We start from the raw sequence: 27,291 nt of genomic DNA, 5'->3' as shown, positions 1-27,291 counted from the left end.
AAAAGATGTATTGCAACAATGGTAAGGCACAGTTGTCTGTAACTATCATATTTAATCTACAACAGTGATACCTGCCAGAATATGCATTGATGTAATCTAGGGAAAGGATGAGATGGCCTGATCGTGTCTTAGATGGTTATTTGTACTGCAACTAGAGCCTTCGATGTAGTACTGTAACTTTCCTATCCAGGAAGCTGGTGAGGTAGTCACATGTCAGCAGGTACATTTGAGCATGTAGTATGTCCTAGGGGTCTGTGAAATAGGAGGAAAAAAGTACACAAAAACTCATGACATCCTTGGGTATAAATGACAGCCTTTGGTAACATTAATAACAAAAAAATTAAACCATATATATTATATATGTTATACATATATACATGTAATACATATATAATATATATCAGCATTGCTTGATATATATATTAGAAAATAAATATATATACTATATAACACACACACACACACATATATTAGAAAATAGACCATATATGGTCACTCGAAAGAACTGGGGGTTAGAAAATGAAAGAGTGACCCTGAAAATATATGAAGCAGTGTAAGGTGGAAAAGGAACATGTTTATGTTTAGTAGAATCCCAAAAAAAAAACACTGTGACTAAGCAAGCCACACATCTGGGAGAAAATTCTAAGGAGAAGATAAGAGAATCGAGTTCTAACAGAAAATCTCAAGTTGTGAACTGGGACAGCCACAGGGTGAGAGGCTGGAGAAGTCCAGAAGTAAGTAAACTATAGACTTCTTTGGGTATTCTGAGGAATGTTGGTGCTCCAGTCTTTCCCCCTGAGCAGAGAAATGACAAGGTCCTGGAAGGTAGGTCAGGATCCCATGTGTTTTATAGTGACCACCCTTCCTGCTGTTTGGGAAGGAGACTCAGTTTCCCCAAGGCAGCCAGAGACACTAATAATGTGAACGGTTACTAGTTTGATTTTGACAACAGAAGCTGAGCCTCCTCTGTCTTTGTCTATGGCTTTACGTTTTTGCCATCATTTGTAATCTTGTGGTCTGATTTATTGAATCCATTGATGGGTACGTCTGGATTTCAGTTCTTTTGACCAGGTTCCTTTGGCTCTTTCACTTAACCTCTCCACCCCCTCCCCCATCATGCTTACATTACTATTAAATTTATAAAGTTAGTATTGGGATTTAAATGCATTTCTCTTGGGTTTCCTACAGAAGGGCTATGTTACAGGTGACTTAATGAGGGGCCACACTTTAATTCTGTGACTGTTTGATCAAACAGATTACTGAATGCCAACAAGATAAACTGCCTTCGGGTGGATGCTTTTCAGGACCTGCACAACTTGATCCTTCTCTCCTTGTATGACAATAAGCTTCAGACTCTTGCCAAGGGCACCTTTTCAGCTCTCAGAGCCATCCAAACCATGTATGTATGCAATATATGTGTGTATATGCAACCGATAGAACATAATATGGTTACTCTCACTGTGAATGTTCTAGCTGAGTCCCGTGCAAGTAGCGTATAAAACTCTTCTCCTGTGTTTCTGAAAGGCACTTGGCCCAGAATCCTTTCATTTGTGACTGCCATCTCAAGTGGCTAGCGGATTATCTCCACACCAACCCAATTGAGACCAGCGGTGCCCGTTGCACCAGCCCCCGCCGCCTGGCTAACAAAAGAATTGGACAGATCAAAAGCAAGAAATTCCGTTGTTCAGGTAATTTCTCAATACTTGAGACATTTCTTTTAGGATTGAAAGCTACAGTTACATGAAAATTAGCAGCAGCTGCTGCCTTCAGCTGATTACCAAACATTGTACAGTCTTTTTTTTTCTTCTTCTGTCTGGAAAGGGAGGAAACAGAAGAAATAGACACACAACACAAATAATGTATCTACTAAAATAAAAATCAGTCAAATGAAAGGGATCCCTGGGCCCATCATACTATGTTCATAGGATCCGACATAGCAAGGATCTTTTAGACAACAGAGAACCCTGCTCAAGTGGTGTTTACTCCTTTTGTTTGCTGTACTATTCTCTGTGGACCAATGCTTTTATTTATTCACAACCTGGCATAAGATTGATTACATGTATTTTTTTTCAACCTGAAAAGTACGAAGTTGGGGGTCAAAATGCTTCCTTACATCCTTCTTAACTTTTCCATGAAGACATATTTTTGAGACTATCTGTTCTCATTTGGGGAATAATGTATTTATCCAACAGAAGCAGTGTATAGCTGTTACCTGGGAAGCTTACTCTACATTTCATATTGGTCCAGTGTCATATGTGTTCTGATGGGAGGAAGCATTAACTATCATTTGGGGAGTGTGCTACCTAACTCTTCTGTGCACATTACTCATTGTGCACTTAATGCATTGCTAAATGTCCAGCATAAAATCTCTATTTGTTGTTGACTATGCTTATAATGAGTTTATCCCTCACTGTTTGTTGTTTATTTCTATGAATATACATTGTCACTTAATTACCTGTAGTAACTTTAGTCCATTCTTAATCTAAGATAATTTATATCTCTGCTTGCTGACATTCAGGTGGTACATCTTCTATTTTTTTTTTTTCTCTCTCTCTCTTTTTTATTTAGCTAAAGAACAGTATTTCATTCCAGGTAGGTTTTGCTCGGTGGTAGGACTAACTGCAGACACCTTTTCCTTGACTTATGTAGCTTCTAAACATTGCTGTGCATGCTTTTGGAAGTACAGTGAACACTTCATAGATAGCAACTCACACATAGATTACTTATAGCTGTATTCTGAAAGCCCCACCTCTGCATGCAGCTTCTGATGCTGAACCTCTCTATTTTAAAACAAACAAATAAACAAACAAACAAAAAACACCTTCTTTCCTCTTTCTCCTTTGCACAAAATCTGCAGTTTCTCATGGTAGTGAAAATGTTTGAACCTATGGCTTTCTATTCAAATCATATTTTTTTTCTCTCTACATTGAATATCTAATCCTACAGTCTGTTTTTAAAATCTAGCTTACTAGGCTAATTTTAAAGACAGCAGACCCTCTATTATCAAAGAGCTAGTTCTATAGAAAATCAGTATAAACGGGCAAAACTGCATTTTTAACAACAAAAAATCACTTTAAGGCTTCCTGTTTTTAGAATACCTTTTGCTTACTTTTGTGCTGTTTTATCAAAAGACAGTTGATTCATACTAATTTAGCTCCATTGGTTTTTATTCATTTATTCCCAGATGTGTCTGGAGTCAGATTATTATGCTACAAACAGGATACTCACCTGTATCTTGAAGTCATTAGCAGTTAATGGGCACTAATGCCTTGAGTAATCTAAGCAGAAGGAGTTCATGTTTCTAAAAATGCAATTTTAATGTTTCTTCCCTTTGCTTCCACCCACCTCCTTCAGACTGATGAATCTAGAGCTAGCTCTTTAAAAGGTATCCCTTACTCATTTTGTTCCTGTGTAAATGCCTCTTGACCTGTTTGCTTTAATTCACTATATAAATCAGGACCAATCAATACCAGGTGCATCTGGTATGTGTATATGGTATTGATTGGTCCTGATTTATATGATTTATGCATATATACATATGGTATTGATTGGTCACGATTTTAAGGATATATGTATTATTTATTCTTCTTCTTATTATTATATATGATAAATTTATGTACATTGCTTATTTTGAATTTTAATGCTCAACTATTATTCTACATATTTGGTTTGTACTGTACAAGCTGTAATGTGTTGAAAAGAGCAATTAATTGGTCTCTACGATCATTCACAGCTTTTGTTATTTTTAGCCAATTATGTGCAAAGTTACCTACTAATTATGACTCAGCGAAAAAAAAGATACCCTCTGCAAACAGGGACTATATATAGACTAGCATACAAATGTGATTTCAATTTCTGAATTGTGGTAGTTCGTCTAATCACTGCCAAATTATTCAATTTGGTTTATTAACAATTTAAGTACAGCAATCCCAGTAAAACTCAATGCAATACAAATATTCTAGTTGTTTGGTTTTCTACTCTTGCTGGACAATAGAAGCCCAGAGAGGCTTTAAAAACTAAGTCCTATAACGAAGATAATGTCTTAACTTTCAATTGTTGACAATTAAGTTCACACTTTCAACTTGTGGGCTCCCTGGCACATTGATTGCTTGTGGCTTACTTTGCTCTTTTTTCCACGTCAAGTACTAATTACAATTTGTGTCTACCTAACCCATGATGTTAAAACAAGCATTGCTGAAGGCTGTGATAGTAATTGTACATGTTAAATGCATTCAATGGACCTATTATTGATACTGTTGTCAGAACAGTAATTAGCTTTCTTGTGGCTAATTCTCTGAAGACTGAAAAGAAACACATCCTTCAATTATTAGCGTGACTCTCAGTGCTGAATTGGAATGTGACCCTTTTAGATTTGTTATTCAGTTTTTGTTGAAATTCTGATTATGTTCCCACCAAGTGATATGCTTTCGAACTTGAGGGTCATTTAGAAGCGTATGACCGACCTACCCCCTAACTCTTATTTATCTACTGTCCTTTCAAGTTTCCATTATTGGCTTTTTATTCATTTTATGTGTGTGTTCTATTGCTATTCTGTATGGCACAATAGAAAACCTGCCTCACAGACAGTTCCTGCAATATAGGAAGCCATGAGTGTTTTATTTGTGTTGCACACCTTTTAGGTCATTGCATCCCCTATAAGCCATTATACTTCAAAAGCACAGTGATATTGAAAAGCATGACAAACGCATCACAAAATGCTATCTCACGTCTGTCATGGCAAAGACAGAAGGAAGAAGCCATCGTTTGGTGGGTGTGTGCGTGTATGCGTACGCGAGTGAGTGCATGCGTGCGTGCGTGTGTGCGTGCATAAGTACGTGCGTGCGAGTGTGCGTGCGTGTCTGTGTCTGTGTGTCTGTGTTTGTATATGTCTACAAACCTTAATTGGAATGATTCTGTCTTTCTTTCCTCCTTGGTGATCTTTTCTTTTGCAGGAATTCACCATGTGGCCTGTAAGTAAAAGTGTCTCATCTGAAATGTAACCTACCCTCTTTTCAATCCCCGGTGTACCTTCTTCTAGTCCTGATGTGTTGCACCTATTTCCCATGAAGAAACAAGCCACAGATCTCTTGAGCTCCTCTGTTGTCCTTGTAGCTTACCTTCAACTTCTTCCTGGATGTTCTTTCCGAAGGCTGTGCTCCCCACGTTGCAGTTCTGAGGAACACGGGAGGCGCCTTTCCGTACAGCCCCTTCTTTGTGTTTCCAGGCACCTCTGGTAGATATGCTCCCGCTATGATCACACCCATCAGCGGGAAGAGTGCATGCCACGTATCCATACGATGCTTCCGGACCTTCCTTAGCTTTTCTCCTCCCTCCGTCTTTCCTCTCGGTCTTCCCTCTGGCCTAGTGGTTGGTGTAGTGATAATGGAGCGAGATTTTCTGTTGTGCTTGATCTAACCATGTGCTTGCGAGGTATGAGTAAAACATGGTTCTGTCAAGCACCATGGAACGTCACGCAGCTTTCTACAGCATGGCAAGCTGCTGAGGCACAAGGCAGGAGTTACGTGTCTTTTTGTTTTTCTTTTTCTTTTTGTATTTTTTTTTTAGACTCGATGGAAAAAAAAAAAAGAAAAGAGGGCTTTGGGAGTGTTTCTGAAGAATATGTGAGGGGAATGATAACAAAAATCCTTAGAAAAAAATGAAAACCGATGATCCTTGAAAGCCCTACTTTACGATAATATACAGGAGTACGTTTGTCACTAGATATGATTTCAATTTTTGACTCAGAAAAAAAAAGCTTTTTTTTTTTTTTTTTTAACAACTCATACCCATTGCGTGATTATCTGTGAAACAGATTACTAGCATGGCTCAGACTCGGATCAGCAGAAAGTTCAGCTGTGAAAAGCTCACCTTTATGAATGTTTTCCTATCATGTGCATCTGGTCACCTTTTTTTTTTCCAGAAAATTCCAAGCCTTTCTTTTAACCCTCACCTGATATCCATTGACCAAAGCTCCCTAAGTTGTCTCCCTGCTGCAAACTCTTTAGCTGTTGTTCTCTTTTTCCTTTCCATTATATGGATGACGTATCTAACATTCAGACTCAGAGTCTTATGTCTGGCTTGAATCCTCAATAGGTACAGAAGATTATCGATCAAAATTAAGTGGAGACTGCTTTGCAGACTTGGCTTGTCCTGAAAAGTGTCGCTGTGAAGGGACCACAGTAGACTGCTCCAATCAAAAACTCAACAAAATCCCAGACCATATTCCTCAGTACACAGCAGAGCTGTAAGTTAATCTGACCAGAAAATCCTGGCTGGTGGGAGCAAGGGACATAGAGACACTGCACAGAAGCATTGGATTTTTAAAATTTTATTTATTTATTTATTCTACACTCAAGATTTTATTCCTCTCCTGGTGCACCGTCATACTGTTCCAAATTCCATACCTCCTTCCCAAAGCATTGGAATTGTTGTCATGACATTTTAGTTTTAAATAACGGAATGAACTAATCCTCATTGAATTGGGAGCAACTCTTCTTTGTCAGAGATGTTCAATGCTGTCTCAGTGCAGTCTTTATGTGAACAAAATATTTTAGGGGAACCCTGTTTTTAAAACATCCACTAAACAATTTATCTCTCAAAGATCAGTTATGCTGTTGCAATGTTAATAATAGCAGACACATCTGACTATTATTGGATATTCATCATGGGAAAACAATTTATAAGCATTTCATAATTTTTGCAAGGCATATAATCCTTAAAATAGCCAAACAAAATAATTCAAGAGTCATGTAATCTACGGAGGAGTGATTTGGTGGTTATTTGACTGCTTTTCTGGTTCAGCTGAAGACTCCCTCTCTGCCAGTTGTAGACAACAAACAGTAGTTATTTGCCTGGTGATTTGTTTATAAACAGAGACTGGAAACTACAGAAAGCTGAAAATTCAGATCTGATGAAATTTATACTTAAAGGTTTAGCATAGGATCCACAGTATGAAAGAAGAATGTGCTTTTGGAATTGTTAGTAGGTTCTTTGCTCTTGTGCAGTTCACCTTTGTCTGCAAACATTTCCTGACTATAAAAGGGAGATGTGTAACGTTAGTCTTTTTAAGATCCATGAAGACAGGAGTGAAATCTAATCATTTCACGAATATCTTAGTGATGTTTATTTATGGTACCATCTGGTATTTGTCATTTATTGCTTTGCAAAGTCGCTTGTCTCTGTGTGTATGCATAATCCGTCTGTCTTCAATGAGATTACAGCTTCTTGATGGCAGACACTGTGTGTTATCATTTCTGTCCCACTGTGTCTTCACACATGCCTGTTACTTAATGAATTTAATGCAATTTGAATAATTAGAAGTAATGTTTTTCACAGGGTTGACAGAAACTAATTTCTTTGCCATTCTAGTGGTTTTTTGTAATACCCACTAGATAATGGTATATTTACTAGATCAAGAATTTTAGAAATTCAAAGAACATATAGCAAGATCCCTAAACTACACTCTGTATAGCTATACGTGTACTTGTATTTATTTCTGATAATGCTACACACAAGTGAGTTTATATTGAGCATGAAAATGATTTAAATAAGCTAGAAATTTAAATAAGTTAAGTAAGTTTCAAGAATTCTATTAGAACCCAGTTTCTAATATGATATTCAGCAAAAGTTCTGTTTTAAATTTTTAGTATTTTTCAAATTATGCACATAAAATAAGCACAAAATTACTTTAAAAATATTGCAAACCATGCACTCAATAAGGAATTTGGATTCTGAATTTTAACTGGACATATACCAATAGTGGATTTATAGCTAGAATATATGAAACTTTCATAACATTCAACAATATAAAGGCTATAAAAAGTTGTCAAAATATCCACATGAACACTTTTTCCATGAAGATATATGATTGGCCAGTAAGCATATATAAATATTATCTGTTTAATTAGTCATTAGAAAATGCTAATCTTATTTTTCTGCTGCTGTGATTAAAATGCAGTCTTTAGAATGAAGGTTATATGTCCATGCATGGATACAGAAAGGAAGTCCAGAAACACACAGAAAGAATAGAACTATCTGATCACATTTCATAAGCAAACAGGAGGCAGAGATATACGCAAAGTGAAAGGCTTTAAACTCTCAATGCTTATGAATTGCTTCCTCTAGCAAAGCTATGACTCCTAGAAATCCCATAACTTTCCCAAATAGTGCCAATCACTGGGGTCCATGTGTTCAAAGAGAATCTTTGTCATTTAAAATACATTTAACCCCATTTCAAAAGTACCCGTGGTCTTTAACAGTCTCAGCAGTTTTGAAAAGTCCTAAGTCTCTACTGAGACACAAAGCAATACTTGTCCCCAGTAAATTAGAAAAGGAAGGACAGAAGGAAAGAAGGAAGGAAGGAAGGAAGGAAGGAAGGAAGGAAGGAAGAGAAATTGCATGTAATAAACAATGGTACATATTATAAATTGCCAATCAATAGGAGAAATGGGGAGATACTAAAGAAAGATTGGACCAATGCAAGACTAAAACCCAACAGGGCAGACATCAGTGGCTGTACTCCCATGTCTTGCATCTAGGGCTTTAGATATATAGCACTGAGATGGGCCTCTTTCACATGACACTCACCATTGCAGATTTGCTGCCTGTGTTATACTTCTCTCTCTGGAGCTGATTCTACTTCCTGCTTGTAGCTCTTCTTAGTAGATGTCTCATGATTCTGGCATCTGCAACCCTGGAAGTCTCCAGTGAAACCTCAACTTTATTCAGTAGGGGCACAGGCCTCCTTACTAGGACTCCAACTCTTGTTACACAGTGCCAGACCTCCCCGCCTGTCTGATACCACAGGCCTAATCACTTTCTTGATTCCACAGGAAGAATTCACAATTCAATCCCCTCATCTTGTGTTTTTCATGTTTCCAAAATCACAAACTTAGCTGACAGCTTGGTCTGGATATGCCTGACCGTGGCATCAGCAGCATTTGTATCCTGTTATTTCTAGCATTGCTAAGGACTCCTTAACTTCTTTCACTTCACATGCTGAAGATTTAGCTGGATGGGGTCTTGCCCTGAAAACCACTCACCTCCTCCAGTGGAGAGTAAGAATCTTTTCTTTAATGACATTAAGCTCCTCAACAATGACATCTTACCTCATAGCCCATGTTTTAGGAACACTCTTAAGACACCTAGTGCTGTTTTCCTCTCCAGGATGCACCTTTTATATTTCTTTGTGCACTGCTTGCTCTGTATGATGGTAGATCTGGATAACAGAAATCAGTAATAACTACTCCAAAGACTCAATGTCAGGTGGCCTCGAAATCAATCTAAGAAATTAATTTTTAAAAATAAAATGAATTGCTTTTTAATTTAGCCTTAGGCAAGCTCTAAGAGCATGTAGAGAATGAAGCCAGATTCTTTGCCAAGATATTTTGCAAATGTGTCTTCTCTAGCTCAGTTACTGACCAAGTTGTTAGTCTCTGAAAACTAATGATTTGGACCTACAGTATGTGCATCATAACATCAGGATTACGTACTTCCAGATTCTTTCTAGAATGCTTAATTATGTTCTACTTACAGCAGTTAACTATTTTTCTACTCCAGGGCTCCAAAATTTCTCAAATATCTCTTTCTGTCTCACTCTCTTGCTCTCTCGTTCTCTCTTGCTCTTTCTTGCTCTCTCTCACTCTCTCTTGCTCTCTCTCTAACAAAACAAACCAATCAAAAACACTGCTGGATTCTTCACTGCACAACCTCTCAGTACAAGAGTGCTTTTAAGTTACCTTTTTGCTACTGTGTTGTTTTCTCTCTGTGCTTCCCACATTATGATCCCTTGTGTAGAGTAGCAAAAGCACCCACTAACTGATAAATGGCCCTGGGGTGCCCATTCTATTCTACAACAATCAAAAGCAACGAATTACCGTAAACACCATCACATCTGTGAAAATACAAAACATTTTAGAGTTTGGAGTCATGGCACAGCATTTAAGAAAAGATACCATATAGCTCCTACCAAGGACCAAATTCAATTTCCAGCACCCATGCCAGCTGACTCACAACCATCTGTAACTCAGCCTCTGGGAATCCAGTCCCCTCATCTGGCCCTGTGGGCAACTACACTTAAGTGTATATACCCATAAGTCGATAGACACGCCTGTGCATAATTGAAAAGAATCAAATCTCAGGACACCATACAGCATGAAGCAAAAGGCATATTGTATACAATTCCATTCAAGAGAAATGTCCAAATTAAGAACACCAAGGTAGTGTGGCATGAGTGACAGATGCTGGTAAGCACGTGGCTGGGAAGATAGTACAAAGCTATTGTCAATGGTTGGCATTGATTTTGGAGTGCTCTGGGGGTGTTGAAAATATATTGGGTTAGTAAAAATGGGTGTGCTGGTGTGTATAGATTAGACATAATGATTTTTAATACCAAAAATTGCCACAAGGCTATATTCTTAGCTCTTGGATTATTAATGATTTAAGGTCCAGGTATACCACACTCTGAGAGGGTGCTATACAGTTATTTTTTTTTTCCTAAGGACTGAGGCTTTTCAGTGCATAGTATCAAACCTTGAAAAGAATTAAGTACTAACAAAAATATATTCATCTAGTGTTATGCCAAAATACCTTTAAAAATCTGTACATGTATCTCTCTTTTTTAAAAATAAAGTTGTAAGAGAAAAAAAATGGGTGTGCTGGGTTTTGAGACATTTGTTTATATTTTAGTTTGAGATGGAATTTTTTTTATAGCCTTTGAAACTCTGAGTTCACCAGGTAGATCAGGCTGGTCTCAGACTTGCCATGGTCTTCCACCTTTGCCTCCTGAGTGCTGAGACTGCATGGATGAATCATTTCGCTTGCCTTTCAATTATACAAATATGCTGAAGTTCTATACATTAGATACTTTATAGTATTCGAACTATGTCTAAGTTGTGACTGAATATGAATCAGGAACTCACAGCATGCATGCACACTAGATTGACAATGGTGCTGAAAGGGCTTGGAAACGTTGCTTTAGAGATTTCTCAGTATAAACTGGCTTCGAATGGTCTCTGCCTTACTCAATACTTAAATATATTTAACAATTCCTGATTTTTAACACTTCGTGAAATGGGAAAGCATAAGCATGTTAATGAATTACCTTCTATTTGTGCTATATTTGAAAACTTATCAATAATCAATGTTACAAGTCATATAAGGGATACAAGCCAACTCCTTCTTACCTGTAAGAAAACTTGCTTTCTTTCTTGTTGTGTTTCCCCAGGCGTCTCAATAATAATGAATTCACAGTGTTAGAAGTCACAGGAATATTTAAGAAACTTCCTCAGTTACGTAAAATGTAAGTCATTTGTTAGCTATATGCTAACTTTCTGCAGTGTCTTTCTTGGGAATGATATATTTCCATTTTATCTAACTTTTTTTTAAGTAGGAATACACACACACACACACACACACACACACACACACACACACACACACACACATTTCCATGTGAGAACTACTTCAGGCCTGAATCCAGGGTACTGTTTAAGAGGTACTTTCTCCTGTGTTTACACAATGCCAAGCCAGCCCTTAGCATCTTTCTCTAAAGTAGACAGCTGGTCTCTAATGTGTCCACAGCAGGGATCCAGCAATCTAAGCACATTACAATGGGTTCACTGATGTTCTGTAACTTCCTTTACTATTCCCCAAACCGTGGTGCTATTTCTCTTTCAGCACATTCATGTCAACTGCTTGACTTTTGCTTCATTAAGCTTTCATTATGAGACAGTCAAAATTAATGGTTAGTAAACTGGCTGGTCTGTTCATCTGTGTTACTTCATGTCCACAGCTCATATTTCACAGTAAGTTCATAAGCTCAGCATTTTCAACAACATTCCATGTCCTTGAGAAGAGGAAAGGGAACGGCGGGGGAAAAGTCAACTGTGCAAGGATCTATAACACCCCGCTCACATGAGGAGGAGGCAGGAACCTTTTCCCATGGCATTTGTCACCCTCTCTCATACATGTATAGCTGCCGCAGTCACTGACACTGTAAATTTTAATAGAAATCACTTATAAAAATTTGATTAATTATTTCATTTATTTATATCCCAAATGCTACCCCAATCTCTATCCCTCCTCCCAGAGTTCCTCACCCCATTCCCCCTTCCCTTAACCTCTGAGATGGTGCTCCCCCTTTCTCCCCAGCATCCTCCTTCCCTGAGAACCTACACTGTTTTTAGCAGCACATAGCTAACCTGTGCCTGCATCCTCCACCCCTTCATTAGGCTACCTTGAAAACATCTAATTTCTTGTCAACCTAAATGCCACTAACTACACCACCTCTTAAGTGATAAGGTGTTCAAAGGAGTGGATGTTTACTGAGCATTTTCTATGAGCAGTGCTTTATAAGCATAAGAAATAAACAACAAAACAGAATAATGAGATTGCTCCATTGGTAAAGTGTCTCATAAGCACAAAGACATGGGTTTGATCCTCACAGAAGAAAATTCAGATATGGTGGCCAGATATCCAAGAGTTGTGAAGATACTGGGCAGTTAATGAGTGTGGCCTGTTGCTAAGCCAGAGCATCCTAGAGAAAAAGTTTTATGGAACCAAATAACTAGCCTCAACAATTTATTCTTCTGGGGATCATTGCTGTTCATTTCGACCAGAATTTGTCTGGTATTTCTCTTAGCGTTACTGTCCTTCTGACTTCATGGATTAGAGAAATGCCTTGATCAAGTCTTAGCAATAGTAACAGTAAATATCCGGAGTTGTGGAAGACTTGTCTGTTCATTCATTAGACTAAAAATGTCCAGACCCGTTTTTGGAGTGCCTTGTGTGAATGGGCATCTGTTCGTGATCTGTGCTTCTGCCCCTCCATCTAGCAACTTCAGTAACAATAAGATCACTGATATCGAGGAGGGAGCTTTCGAAGGCGCATCGGGTGTGAATGAAATTCTGCTCACCAGTAACCGTTTGGAGAATGTTCAGCATAAGATGTTCAAAGGACTGGAGAGCCTCAAAACATTGTAAGTATTTCTGACTCACTTTAACGAGGGGTAGCTTCTCTCTTCATTATCATCTGTGGAGACAGGTGATTTCTACTTCCCTCCTAGACCAGTGGCTCCATATTTCAGACATAACCGTTTGCACAGAATGACTCTCTTCATCCAGAGGCTAAGTCTAACTCTCCCTAGGATGCTGTAGTAGAAAAGCTGTAATGGTAATCAACAATTTATTATCTACTACTAGGAAAACATGCTAAGGGCTTTGTCTGTTTGGTTAGTGATAGGGAGAGTTTGGAAGGAATAAGTTCTTTGTGACTCCCAAATGTTGTTTACATAGAGAAGACAGAACTTGGATCAAACAGGAAATGCAATAGTTTGTATTATTTAAATTATCTCAGTGAATCTTTATAATAATGTTCGCCAAAAGTAGTGACTCATAAACCAGATGAGAGATAAAAATCAAAGTCTAAAGCATTTGTGGTAGCATATAAAAGAATCTACTAGCAGTCAGGAAGCAGCCCTTGGCATGTTGGTAAACCTAGCTCAAGCATCTCACCCAACCATGAGAACTGTGTTTCACGGAGATGTGCAAAGTCCCCAATCTTTATGAGAGTAAGAGAGAGAAAGGTATTTTTTCTCTAGCTAGCTGGTTTTGTTAATACCATTCTTAATTTAGTTAGGTCTGACACACACACACACACACAGACACACACACACACACACACACACACACACACACTGTAAATTAGAATGGATGTGAGTTCTAATTTGCCTAGCCAGCCTGGAACCTATAATCCAGCATGGCCCCATGTTAATCACAGACCTCTCTCAGGAACTAGTTTTGAATCACTCTAAAAATGTTATGCAGACAGTTGCTGAACATGCCTATGGGGGCAATACTGAAAGTGTATCGAGGGATAAATAACTAAGAAAATATGCTTTAGAGCTGGCATCTTTACTTCCTTTGGCTGTCTCAGATTTCTCAACAAACAACAGCACTTCCCTTTTTCCATAGATGTTGAGGGACTGTTCCTTGGTAATGGAAGTTCTATGGGGAAGGTAAGGGGCACACATTAGAACTGTATCCATATCAACCCTTCTATACTGCCACAGCACAGTAGCACAGGCTGAGTACTACACAAGTCCCTCTTGCTTCTGGATGTAGATACTCACCAGGAAATTCAATTGTTTTTCAGCGCACTGAATTCTTTCTTCAGGGCTCCAGACTTCTTTCTTGGCTAGGTTACTGCTGTGAACGCACATGACCTTCAGTCTGCATTCTTATGCAGAGAGAAGCAGAGAAACTGAGACGTGTGAGATCTGCAGGGTGCCTTACTATTTTTATAGAAGTTTACAAAACTATAAAGACTCCAAAGGCAGTCAAATTAGGTGATAAGAGCTTCAAGGTGTGAATTGGGGGCGTCATAATTCAGTCCTCAGACCTCCCTGGACAGCATATCCAAGTATTTATTTTGAGCAGATACAAACAAAGAATAATGAAGTCACCTTTCTCCATTTTCTCTCTACTGGTCTCTCCTCTTTGTGCTGGAACACCTGACAAAAGCCACCACATGCTGTCTCAGCACTGCAGTCCTTCCAAGAAGAGTGGAGCAGTTGAAAGTCAAAGTTGTGGTGTCCAAGTATTAGACTAGATGTTTGTGGATCTATCCTTCCCCAAGGTCTCTGGAGTTTGGTATTCTGAGCGCTTGAATCCCTCAGCATTAGTAGATAGTTAGTTAGTAGCACATGTATATATTTCAGCAAGGTATAAAATCCCCGTGACATCAGGCAAAGTTTGTTCTACGTATGTGCTGGTGGAGTTATTTTTAGCAAGAGAGTTCTCTTCAGTTCCCTCCAGGGTCCTGAAATTCCAATAAGCAAACATCTGCGTGTCTCTGTTATTTGTTGCAAAGGAAACTGCTGATAAGTATACGTGCCTTTGTTTTTTACTACCCAGTGATGCCTGGATAGGAAGGCATCATCTTTCTTCTTATCTATGGCTTAGCAGAGATATAATATCTTTACATTTTTGTTTATTACCGAAGACATAGTTTTAAAGCAATAGTGTTTTCATCATCTGTCTTAGAGTTTGTTGTGATAACATTCTGAAACCAAACTCCCGCCACCCCCCCCCAAAAAAAAAATACTCGGGAAGGAAAAGATTTGCTTCATCATAGACTTTGAGATAATAGATTCTCATCTAAAAGAAGTGTGTGAACATGAACTCAAGGCAGGTGTTGGGAGTCAGTAACAGATGCAGAGGCCCTGAGTGAGTTCTGATTGCTTGGGTTGCTTGAAATGAATTGTTCAGTCTAACAACCCATGAGTAGCACATGCCCACAGTGATCTTGGCCCTTCCATACCAATCATCAGTCAAAATAAAATGCATCATAGGCTTGTCCAGAGACCAACATTACAGAGGCATATTCTGAACTGAGGTTTTCTTTTTCCAAATGATTATAGCTTGTGTCAGGTTGGCATAAAAGTAGTCAGCACATTGTTTCTCTTCATATATTTGTCTCTTTCTTCTGGGGGAGTGATTACTCTGGGTGTGGAGAGATCAATAAATTAATTTTTCATGAGTTCTGAATAATAATGTAATGCAGCTACAAATTTGTAAATGAGGTTTTCTTCCTTCTTGAAAACCTCTAAATAAACAGTTCTGAGAGGAAGGAATTGGGAACTGAGCCAGTGCTTCAGTGGCAGTGCGAAAATGACAACAGTGTGAATCCTGTTAATGACAATGACAAAAGGAGAGTTTATTCAAGGCCAGACTATTTAACCTGTGCTGTATATTACATTTATTACTGGGGAGTTCCGAACTTAGAACTAGGAACAGACTTGTCATCAATAAAACAATCGGATGCAGACTGGGTGAATGCTCAGTCATGCTTAACTCCCTTGGTTCTTGTCAGACAGTGAGTCACCAAGTCCCTGAGATGCCCTCAGATCTCCATCTGTTGTGCCTATTGATTCTTCCCTCCCCCTTCTCTTCCATCTCAAATGTCATACTCTTCTGAATACACAATAGCACTGGGCCCCAAGGGCTCAGAGTAGGTGACTTAGGACATGGTGTGATCAGGCCAACATAATGATATAATCAAAAGAAAACATGTTACCCTCATCATGGGACTACAAATCTGCACAGGTTCGCCATGCTTTCTGTGACTTAATTTAGGCACTGATGATTCTATGCCTTCTCTTCCTCCAGTATGGCTTCGAGAATATAACCATCACTAGGGGAAAAGACACTCAAAATAGTAACAAATGCTGCATATTTGATAAAGGGATGATTTCTCTTCTGAAAGAGGCAAAATTGAATGTCTGATATTTGATCTCCATAACAATGTCTTTTTCCTTCCCCCCAGGATGCTGAGAAGTAATCGAATAAGCTGTGTGGGGAACGACAGTTTCATAGGACTCGGTTCTGTGCGTCTGCTCTCTTTATATGACAATCAAATTACCACAGTTGCACCAGGAGCATTTGATACTCTCCATTCATTATCTACACTGTAAGTAGAAAAGCACTGGCTTCATCCAGTGGTGCTCAAGCTTCCGAATGCCGTGACATGGCTGTCCTGCTCTTCATGTTGTAGCGACCCCCAGCCATAAAATTATTTCCAAAGCACCTTCATAATGTCATTTCATTAAGGTTGTGAATCACATTGTAAATATCCATGTTTTCTTATGGTCTATGGTGACCCCTGTGAAGGGGTCCTTGAACCCCTCAAAGGGGCCATGATCCACAGGTTGAGAGCTGCTCTTTTTATCTATGACTTGCAATGCTGTATTATATCCCTTACCTTTATTTGTTAATTAATTGCTAAACATCCTATGAGAACTTGATCTTATGTTTAGGCACTTAGGCACTTATGTCAGCCTTGCTTTATTTTTTTTCTAAAATTAATACCTTCTTTATTACATAAAATTGTATATACATGGTACTTTTCAGCTAGTTATTTTTATAATGGTATCAATGATATGGATTAAATTTAGAATTATAAATTATTCTAACCTGAACAAGTAAATGTTCCAGATTTCCTCTCATATTCTGAACAATAAAAATTTTAACATAAGTATCATAAATACAGAATTGATAAAGTTATTACCAATCAACTGTATTCTAAAAGAAGCAATTTTTGTGACAAGAGATATATGAGGATGGGCAGGGTGACAGGAAAAGCTGTTTACCAGAGGCCATTTACTATGACAGGGCAAAATTTGAAAGGAATCAGTTGAGCCTGTCTCAGAGAATATTTTATGTAGACAACTTGAAACTTGAGAATACTTATTTCTCCACAAACAGAACTCTAAAAACACTTCAAAATAAACTTTGAACAATGCATTTCAGGCCTTTTGTATGTCAGCTGCTCGAGGAGATGTTTGCTATTAAAGCTCTAATAACTGATGATTCCCCTGTCACAGCAGTTTCTAAAAGCTACCATAACTCAACAGAGCGGAGATAGATGATAGTTAAAACAGTTGCATAAGCATGTCTGAGGCTGCTCAAGTCACTGAAAGGAAGAAAGAGAAGCAAGCATTCTTCTCTCAATAAAGTACTCATCCCTGTTCCACATGAAGTGTGACATTTTACATGGAGCGACTCATTTGTGCATATTAAAGATGGCATGTTTATAAATAATAGGTCTGTCAATAGGTGTGTGCTTAAGTATGAGATGCCAAAAGTATTGAGATTTGAAGAAGTAAATTCTCTTTTATAACTGGCATTTAATCAACTCAGCCGACAGTTTAGATAGGAAAGCTATTCTCTGGAGCAAACGGGAGATGGAAATCTTGAGATGACAAATTAAGGGAATAGCTGTTGTCAGATTGAACTCAATAATATAAGCTAATCAGCCTTCATCTTTATATTAAATTACTGCTTTCCCAGCACAGGAAAGTTTGACAGTAAGTTAGATCTCTGGCATATTTAGATTATTTGTAAGTGAGGTATCTATCAAAACCCACTGCATAAACCCCACATTGCTGCCTTCATATTTTTTTTCACTTGGAAAATAGAAAGATTTTAATAACAACTTATAAAGGATGAGGAAGGTTTTTTCTTCTTGATAAAATAGGTTGCAGATAAACCTTAAAGTAAGCCAGACAATCTGTTAATTATGGCTGCTACTTAAAGGAATCATGGTCTCATTTCTAAAGGTGGTATTGCTCCTTAATGTTTCTTCAAGATTTCGCTTTTTGTAGTAATGTTTTAATTTTTGAAATTATAACACAGTTACATAACTTCTCCTTCTCCCTGCATTCGGCTCTCCCGATGCACCATCCCTTTGCTCTTTCTCCGATTCATGTCATCTTTTTATAGTTGTAACCTACTAATAGATTATTCTTTTTTAAAAAGGGATAACATTTGAACTGTAAGTAAAGAAAATTTCCAATAAAAAAAGAATATTTTGTATGAGTAATTCGAAGAATTCTCTTATGAGAATGTGTTGTCTTTTTGTTCCCAGTGTACACATTTTGGGAAAAAATATGCATGACATACTTTGTATATGATTGTGTGCATATAGGGAAATAGGCATACAGAGCCTGGGAGAAAATCATTGTAACCAAAGCAGTATGGAGAAACGATCACCTAGCATATAGAAAAATAAGACTAATCCTAAACTGAACTGTGCCTTGTTTGCATACGGTGCTTAGAAACCTCTTGGCCAATCCTTTCAACTGTAACTGTCACCTGGCGTGGCTGGGAGAATGGCTCAGAAGAAAAAGAATTGTAACGGGAAATCCTCGGTGCCAAAAACCCTACTTCCTGAAGGAAATACCAATCCAGGACGTAGCCATTCAGGACTTCACCTGTGATGACGGTAAGACATGCACAACAAATTGTGGCTCTTAGATCTTCATTCACGGGACCAAACAGATGCTCCGTTATCCAGCGGTGCAAGCTTCCTTTAGTGCAGTAGGAAAAGGAGCAAACAGGGCTTGTGGTCTGGCAGAAATATTTTTAAAAACAGCTCTCATGTCAGGGTCTACTTCACATCTAAGGACTGCGCAGTGTTCGGTGTAGCTTGGTTCTCTGTCCTGAAAAGCCAGACATTTTTAACATGAGGCATTGGTGGGATTCTAAATATTTGAAGGTAATCTGCCCCTTTGGGTCCATATTTTTATAACTTCTTAATCCAGTTTATATTTGGGTATCTTGATTTGAAACTGTATATAAAAATGAACAAATAATCACCTATTAAAATTAAAGTTATGTTGGTGGTACAAAATTGTAATCTATTTTCTGAAATTCTGACTTAGGAAGCCCCAAATTAATGCATACACAATGTCAATTTGCAAGTATTTAGTGCTTTATATACAAGTGATATATTTTTATTGTTTTTGTTAAATTTATCTAAATATATAAACTCCACTCTAGTCCTTTCTGAACTGTGAATCTGTGTTTTTCTGTACTTTCTGTGGTGATCTAGGAAATGATGATAATAGTTGCTCTCCACTCTCCCGTTGTCCTTCGGAATGTACTTGCTTGGATACAGTGGTACGATGTAGCAACAAGGGCTTGAAAGTCTTGCCTAAAGGTATTCCAAGAGATGTCACAGAGCTGTAAGTACAGTTTGTTCTCATTTCCTTTCTGTGCCTGTTATTAAAAGCAGTGACAAAACCAATATTATAGGAAAAAAGTTTTTTTTTTCCCAAGTTCATCATCACAAGGAAATCAAGCCAGTAACTAGAAGGAGCTAGTCACATCAACAGTCAACAGTAGAGAGAGACTGAATTGATGTAGGTTCATTTCTGCCCAGTGCTCTCTCTATATTTCATAAGGTCTGGGAAACAAATCTAAGGGAAGATACCACCCATAGTGGGCTCAGTCTTCCCAAAACAGTTGATGTAATTAAGACAAGCCTGGTCCAGACAGTCTTTCATTAAAATTCTATCCTAGGTTATTCTAAATTGCATCAACTTGAATTTTAAAACGACTTGCCTTAACTTGTTTTGCTCTTTACCAAATGACTAATGTTTTATACATCAAGGGGATGAAGAGCTATTAAAACTCTTTAGGATCCTTTTTAGCAGGTCATATTTCTATACCTGCTTTATGAATATAAAATAAATTTATAAAGCAATAATGCAAAAGCCACTTCAGAGAACTTGAGGAATTGGTGATTAGATATATTTTCCTTTAATGAAAATAAGATTCCACAGTGCCTTTGTTGTATTTTCTATACCTAGTATGCTCCAATAAGGATGCTTCAACACTACATAGATCCTGAGCTCACTGCTTCTCTCACCCTGTATTTTTTCATGGAGCATTTTACAAGACAAATGCTCCATCAAATACAATCTGGTAAATGTTGCATAGTTAATTTATTTTCAGTGCCTAGTGAATCTCCTTTTCTATGACTTCTGGAACAATATTTAACCATACAGGATAGTAATTATTTGGGAATTAGAAGAAACTGGCAGAGTCCTTGGCTTTTAAAGGGGACATAGTCTTTTTTGAGTCAGTTCCCTTTAGAACCAAAAGGATGCATGCATCAGGATGCACGGATGCCATTTTCATTTCATTCCTTTATGTCTAAACTAGGTTTTGATGGGAAAATAGTTCATCTGAGTTGGAGTGAATCGTTTAGTCTTTTAATGTAATTTTTGTTTATATGGAATCATGGATCAATAATGCTTTAAATCTGCATGTGGTCTTTACAGATACATGCCTATAATTCATGGAAATGCATGCAAGGAGCCCCCATGATCTGCTTTCACACTCTGGGCAGTCTGTAACATGAGCTACGAGGTTAAAGAATATGTTACTTATTTCGCCTTAGGCTTTTGGCTAAGATCAAGGAAAGAACATGCCTCTTAAGTTTTCAGGGGTCTCGTGTTTCAAGTCATGTTCAGTTCATGAATCCTATTTTGGTGCTGGATAAAGCATTCAGAGAGGATACAATCTCAGCCAACAGAATTGTGTTCCTTAGGATCAGAATGCTTCTACCTTTTCATTTTTTTTCTCTCCTAACAAACAATAGAGGTAATTACTAAGCTCTGCATTTTGTTTGTTTAATTAAAAAAACTTGTTTTAATATTTCTTCAGATGATCCTATGAGTCTATAACTCTTCCCCATGTATTATAAACCTGTATTCTACATGCAAAGTGAAATTTTATATAGCCCAGTGAGAAATATAGCATCCACATGGTCTTTGATGCTAAATAGTTTTCTTTTCAATTTTTGTCTTTACTCGTTCCCGACAGTTAAATATTCTGTAATTTCTGTGTTAAGCTTCATGTCTTGATTCACCCTATCTATGCCATAATTGCATTTCTTATCTTCAGTTGAGTCTTCAGTTGACATCACACCAAAGCTCATTTTCAAATAGTTTTTATTTCTATGAAGAATAGTTTACTCTATATAGATCAGTAGAAAACTAACTCATCTTCAAAATTTAAGTTTCACCTCCCAGAGAGATTATTCTTAGAATCTTACCAAGTCAGCAAGAGCCTTCTCTCTAGGCATGTATGCTCATATTAGAAAATGTGCATGTATGCATTACATTAAATTATTGAAGAATTTGGCAACATAAACATGTATTGGTGGACAAGTTGAACAAGTGGTATGCATTAATTTTAATTAGTTTCGTATACCTTCCCTCTCATACTGCTTTCTAAGCAGACATGAAGAGTGTTTTTCTTTTTTTGTGGCTGTTGGTTTTTTGTTTTGTTTTGTTTTTTATTTCTTCTTTTTATTTCATCTATTTTTTTACACTGCAGATTTTATTCCCCACCCAGTCCACCCTCCAACTATCCCACATCCTATACCTCCTCCCTACCCTGATTTGCCACAAGGATGTACCCATACCCCACCCCCACCCACACCCTCCACTCCACCAGACCTCTAAGCCTCCTAGGGCTGCCAGTCTCTTGAGGGTTAGGTGCATCTTCTCTGATTGAACCCAGACATGGCAGTCCTCTGCTGAATATGTGTTAGGGGCCTCATATCAGCTGGTATATGCTGCCTGGTTGGCAGCCCAATATTTGAGAGGTCTTGGGTCCAGGTTAATTGAGACTAGTGGTTTTTCTACAGAGTTGCCCTCCTACTCAGATTCTTCAGGCTTTTCCCAGATTCAACCACAGGGGTCAGGAGTTTCTATTCATTGGTTGGCTGTAAATATCTGCATCTGACTCTTTCGGCTACCTATTGGGTCTTGATAGGTCCCATTTTTATGAGTACTCCATAGCCTCAGTAATAGTGTCAGGCCTTGGGGCCTCACCTTGTGCTGGATCCCACTTTTGACCTGTCATTGGATATTCTTTTCCTCAAGATTTTCTTCATTTCCACCCCTGCAGTTCTTTGAGACAGAAACAATTATGGGTCAGAGTTTTGAATGTAGGATGGCAACCCCATCCCTTAGTTGATGACCTGCCTTTCTGCTGAAGAAGTGCTCTACATGTTCTCTCTCCCCACAGTAGGGCATTTTATCTGAAGTCTCTTCCTTTGTGTCTTTTCAAGTCATCCCAGCCTCCTACCTCCTTAGGTTGCCTGTTTCCATTCTTTCTGTTTACCCTCAGGGATTCAGTTCTGTTCCCCCACCCAATACAAAATCATGTTCCTCTCTTATGCCCCCACTATCCTCTTTCCTTCCCAGGTCTCTACCCCCCCCCCCACACACACACTTGTGGTTCCTTTCTTCTCTCTTCCAAGTGGGACTTAGGTGTCCTCACTTAGGCCCTTCAGCTTGTTGACCTTTTGAGTTCTATGGACTGTACCTTGGGTATTCTGTCCTTTTTTTCTTCTTTGGCTAATATCCACTTATTAATGAGTATATACCATGCTTGTCCTTTTGGGTCTGAGTTACCTCACTCAGGATGATATTTTCTAGTTCCATCCATTTGCCTGCAATACTCAGGATGACCTTATCCTTGCAGGACTAGTAATACTAGCTTAGTAGTATTCCATTGTGTAAACAAGCCACATGTTTTTGTTTTTGGTTTTTTGTTTTTTGTTTTTTTTAATCTATTCTTCTGTTATGAGATATCTGGATTATCTGTAGCTTCTGGCTATCACAAAAAAAAAAAAAAAAAAGAAAGAAAGAAAAAAAAAAAAGAAAAAAAGGCTGCTATGAACATAGTGAAATGCTTTCCCCTGTGGCATGGTAGGGCATCTTTATGGGATATTCCCGAGAGTGATATTGCTGGGTCTTCAGGCAGATCCGATTTTCTAAGGAACTTCCAGAGTGATTTTCAGAGTGGTTGTACCACTTTGCAATTAATCCCACCAGCAATGCAGGAGTATCTTTCTTTCTCCACATTCTCAACAACATGTGATGTCACCTGAGTTTTTTTCATTTTAGTCATTCTGATTGGTGTAAGGTGGAATCTCAGGGTTCTTTTGATTTGCATTTCTCTGATCACTAAGGACTTTGAAAATGTGTTAGGTGCTTCTCAGCCATTCAAGATTCCTCTGTTGTAAATTCTTGGTTTGGTTCTATACACCATTTATTGATTGGGTTGTTTGTGGTTTTGGTGGTTAGCTTCTTGAGTTCTTTATATATTTTGGATATTAGTCCTATCAGATGTGGGGTTAGTGAATATTTTTCCCCAAACTTTAGGTTGCCAATTTGTCTTATTGACTATGTCTTTTGCCTTACAGTATCTTTCCAGTTTTATGAGGTCCCATTAATCAATTTTTGTTCTTACAGAGTGAGCCATTAGTGTTCTTTTTAGGAAAATTTTCCCTATGCCAATGAGTTCAAGGCTCTTTCCCACTTTGTCTTCTATTAGATTCAGTGGATCTAGTTTATGTTGAGGTCCTTGATCCACTTGGACTTGAGCTTTTTGCAAGGTGACAAATATAGATCTACTTTCATTTTTCTACATACAGACAGCCACATAGACCAGCACCATTTATTGAAGATGCTTTCTTTTTTCCATTGTTTATTTTTTACATTTTTGTCAAAGATAATGAGTACATAAGTGTATGGTTTTATTTATGGATCTTCAATTGTATTCTGTTGATCAACCTGTCTATCTCTGTATCAGTACCTTTGCAGTTTGTGTCACTATTGCTCTGTAGTAGAACTTGAGGTCAACAATAGCGATTTCCCCAGACTTTCTTTAATTGTTAAGAATTGTCACTATTCTGGGTTTTTTGCCTTTCCAGATGAATTTGAGAATTCCTCTTTCTATATCTTTGAAGAATTATGTTGGGATTTTGATGGGGATGGCATTGTTGCCTTTGGTAGGAAGGCCATTTTTATTGTTAATTATGCCAATCCATGAGCATCCATAATCTCTCCATTTTCTGAGATCTTCTTCAATTTCTCAATTTCTTTCTTGAGATACTTGCAGTTATTGTCATACAGAGCTTTCTCTTGTTTGGTTAGAGTTACCCAGAGATATTTTATATTATTTGTGGCTATTGTGAAGAGGGTTATTTTTCTAATGTCTTTCTGAGCCTGTTTATCATTTGTATAAAGGACGGCTACTGATTTATTTTATTTAGTTTTATATCCAGCCACTCTGCTGAAGTGCTGTTCTGAGTCTTTTTGTCCTGCTACATTTCTGGCCTTAAAAGGAGAGTGTTGACATTCGTGATACACTGCTGCCCTCTAGTGGTACTATGAAAAACTTAGCCACAAGAAATAGGGAAAAGAAATGGCCAGCAATATTTGTCAGAAAATTTGAGGACTCCTCAGAAGTAATATTGCATCATGAACGTATAATCTTATGCAAATTGCGTATATTTTAGCCTATGAATTTTAAAGATCTGTGTACATTTTGAAATATTATAGTTTTTTATCTCAAGCAACTTCCTGACTTTTCTTATAAACATTAAAAATCCTAATTTCAACCTGAGGTTTCAAGAATGACTAGTTCACTGGAACAGCAAAAAAAAAAAAAAAAAAAGAAAAAAAAAAGAAAAAAAAGAAAAAAAAACCCAACAACAAAATAAAAACAAAAACGAAAAAACAAAATAAATCACATCCTCCATATTTGTATCAGCTGCACCTCTGGGCAGATGACCCAAGTGCTGGAGTCTCTTGCATTATGTATTGTCTAGGAAAGGAATGCTTTGAAAAGAATGAGTGTTTTTTTCTTTTTGTGGGCACGGATATAACTCCCAGCATTTATTTATTTTTATATCCTGTGAGTTACTAATTTTTGTAACTAGCCTATGTTTTGACCCTAATAAGATATACAAAAATGTACATTTATTTGAAAAATTATTTTGCATTTACATGTAATTTTTGTATATCTGAAAATTTTTGTTATAATATGAAAGCTCTTGAGGCTCCTATACCACTACGTGTACCATGTTAAAGTTATAGCTCCTTGCACTCAAAAATATCTTCTTAAAATTGTTCCTTGCTATTTAGCAAATGTGTTGGGATATATATATATATATATGTATATATATATGTGTGTGTGTGTGTGTGTGTATGTATGTATGTATGTATGTATGTATGTATGTATAGATATATATCTAGAGAGAGAGAGAGAGAGAGAGAGAGAGAGAAAGAGAGAGAGAGAGAGAGAGAGAGAGAGAGAGAGAGAGAGAGAGAGAGAGAGAGAAGGAGATAATACAATGAAAAGAATACTTGAACTTAGTAACAAGACTTGGGTGATAATTCTTCAATTTCATGGTGTTGCCTCTGTACAAGTACAAGTAAACTGGTGTCCATTTAAACATATAAGTCACTGGATAGACCTTCTTGCTGATAGAAAAATAGCCAGATACTTGGCTTGCCTTTTGGCTAAACCACAAAAAACTGAACTCATTATTCTGTACTTAGCTTTATGCATTAGCCTAAGTGAGCCACAAAGAGTTCTACTAAATTGAACTACTATGAAATTTGCCCTTTACTTGTCTTGAATAATGATCACAGCTTGGAACATGATCTCAAGGAGGAAACTGCCAAGTTGTTTTCCTCTCTGTCCAAAGAAAATATTGGTCTTTTTTTTTTTTTTTTTTTTTTTTTTTTTTTTTTTTTTTTTTTTTTTTTGTGATATCTCACTGCTACTTTGTCAGATGACCTTGTTTTGTTCTTGTTTTTAGGTATCTGGATGGGAACCAGTTTACACTGGTCCCGAAGGAACTCTCTAACTACAAACATTTAACACTTATGTGAGTAGAAGATTTCCACATCCTTATGTTATCTTATTTCATTAAACTGGGGATGGCAAGATGCAGATTTAGTGAGCCTTTCACATGACCTAAATCACCTACAGTGACCTGCTTCTCTGCTAGATCACTGTGGTTCAGGATCACTAGATACATCTCTATTAAATATCAGTCACATGATGCTGAGGCTCCTCTAGACAAAGAAGCAAAGACAGAATAATGTCAAAGTAGTAAAAAAAAGTATGTATTCAGTAAAACTGGATGCTTTATTGATATAAAAACAGGTGGCTTGTTAGTAATCATAAAGATCATGGGGAAATATCTTATTTAATATGGCAAAGAAAATGTGATCAAATTTTTGCTGTACATATATTTTTTGCTTGACTTTCTTATGTAAGAAATTTTAAATAATTTAGGAGCTATAAATACTAAAGTTCATTTCATGCAAGCATCTGGATTTGCAAGCTAGACTACAATCCTGACACTCTGAGTATACATTTCAAAATATTAATTCTTTGTTCAGGTTAGATTTCTGTCTTTGGAAAATACCTTGTTTCCTTTTCAGTGAAGGACATGATTTTTATAATGACAATTTGAATGTAAGACAAAAAGGGAGACATTTAAATCTATAAACAAATTGATCTAGTTTCACACATCATTTTAGAAACACCTAATCCTTTTCCATATAATTTCTCACATTCAAGTAGCTTTGCTGGAGACTGAGAACACTTCAGAGCACATAGAGAAAGTATGAAAATGTAAGAGATGCTAATGGCTGTACATTATCACTAGTTTTACTTATTCATCTTCTAGTTTGAGAGGCAGACTGTCAAGTTTCCTAGAACAGGATTTAGTCCTAATTTGTAAATTCCAGGAAGTTCAAAAGAAGAAATTGTTCCATGATCTATGTAAATTTTATCTAGGTGCACTGAGCCACGTGGAGACAGTGTTTCTATTGTCCATGAAATACGAGAAATTCAAGTAAAAATTACCACAGGGCCATGTAGGTGACGAATGGCTTACTTAATGAAAAACTTACTTTGACCATACCTTGGTCTGTTGATAGCAAGCACAGATCTGTTTAAATAAGCTATGAACTAGCTATGTTTTTCAGAAGGTCATTTTTAACAGCTTTGGGGCATTTATGGAAGATCACGTAATTACTTATACCAAATTGAAAATGAGATCTATGGATCTAGAAATATTTATTACTACTGATCCACTATATAGATGTATTTTTATAAACATGTGCAACT

At 37.4% G+C, this 27,291-nt stretch overlaps 1 protein-coding gene across 4 annotated transcripts in view; it reads left to right on the top strand.

Annotated features, from left to right (window-relative positions):
- SLIT2 (slit guidance ligand 2) overlaps positions 1-27,291 on the top strand; it is a gene marked incomplete at both ends in the record, with an annotated part of 320,456 nt that overhangs the window by 231,923 nt on the left and 61,242 nt on the right. For 2 of the 4 annotated variants that reach the window (XM_080940386.1, XM_080940385.1), the window contains 10 exons: positions 1,256-1,399; positions 1,525-1,688; positions 2,569-2,592; positions 6,094-6,244; positions 11,225-11,299; positions 12,834-12,977; positions 16,325-16,468; positions 18,615-18,781; positions 19,391-19,523; positions 25,970-26,038. In XM_080940386.1, the coding sequence (XP_080796512.1) occupies positions 1,256-1,399; positions 1,525-1,688; positions 2,569-2,592; positions 6,094-6,244; positions 11,225-11,299; positions 12,834-12,977; positions 16,325-16,468; positions 18,615-18,781; positions 19,391-19,523; positions 25,970-26,038 (1,215 nt within the window). The remainder of the gene's footprint in view (positions 1-1,255; positions 1,400-1,524; positions 1,689-2,568; positions 2,593-6,093; positions 6,245-11,224; positions 11,300-12,833; positions 12,978-16,324; positions 16,469-18,614; positions 18,782-19,390; positions 19,524-25,969; positions 26,039-27,291) is intronic. The other 2 variants (XM_080940387.1, XM_080940384.1) reach the window with 1 other exon arrangement.

Source organism: Micromys minutus, assembly GCF_963924665.1.
Source record: "Micromys minutus genome assembly, chromosome: 1".
NCBI lineage: Eukaryota > Metazoa > Chordata > Mammalia > Rodentia > Muridae > Micromys > Micromys minutus.
The sequence above is the reverse complement of the archived record's forward strand: the minus strand, read 5'-3'. Positions and strand labels throughout refer to the sequence as shown.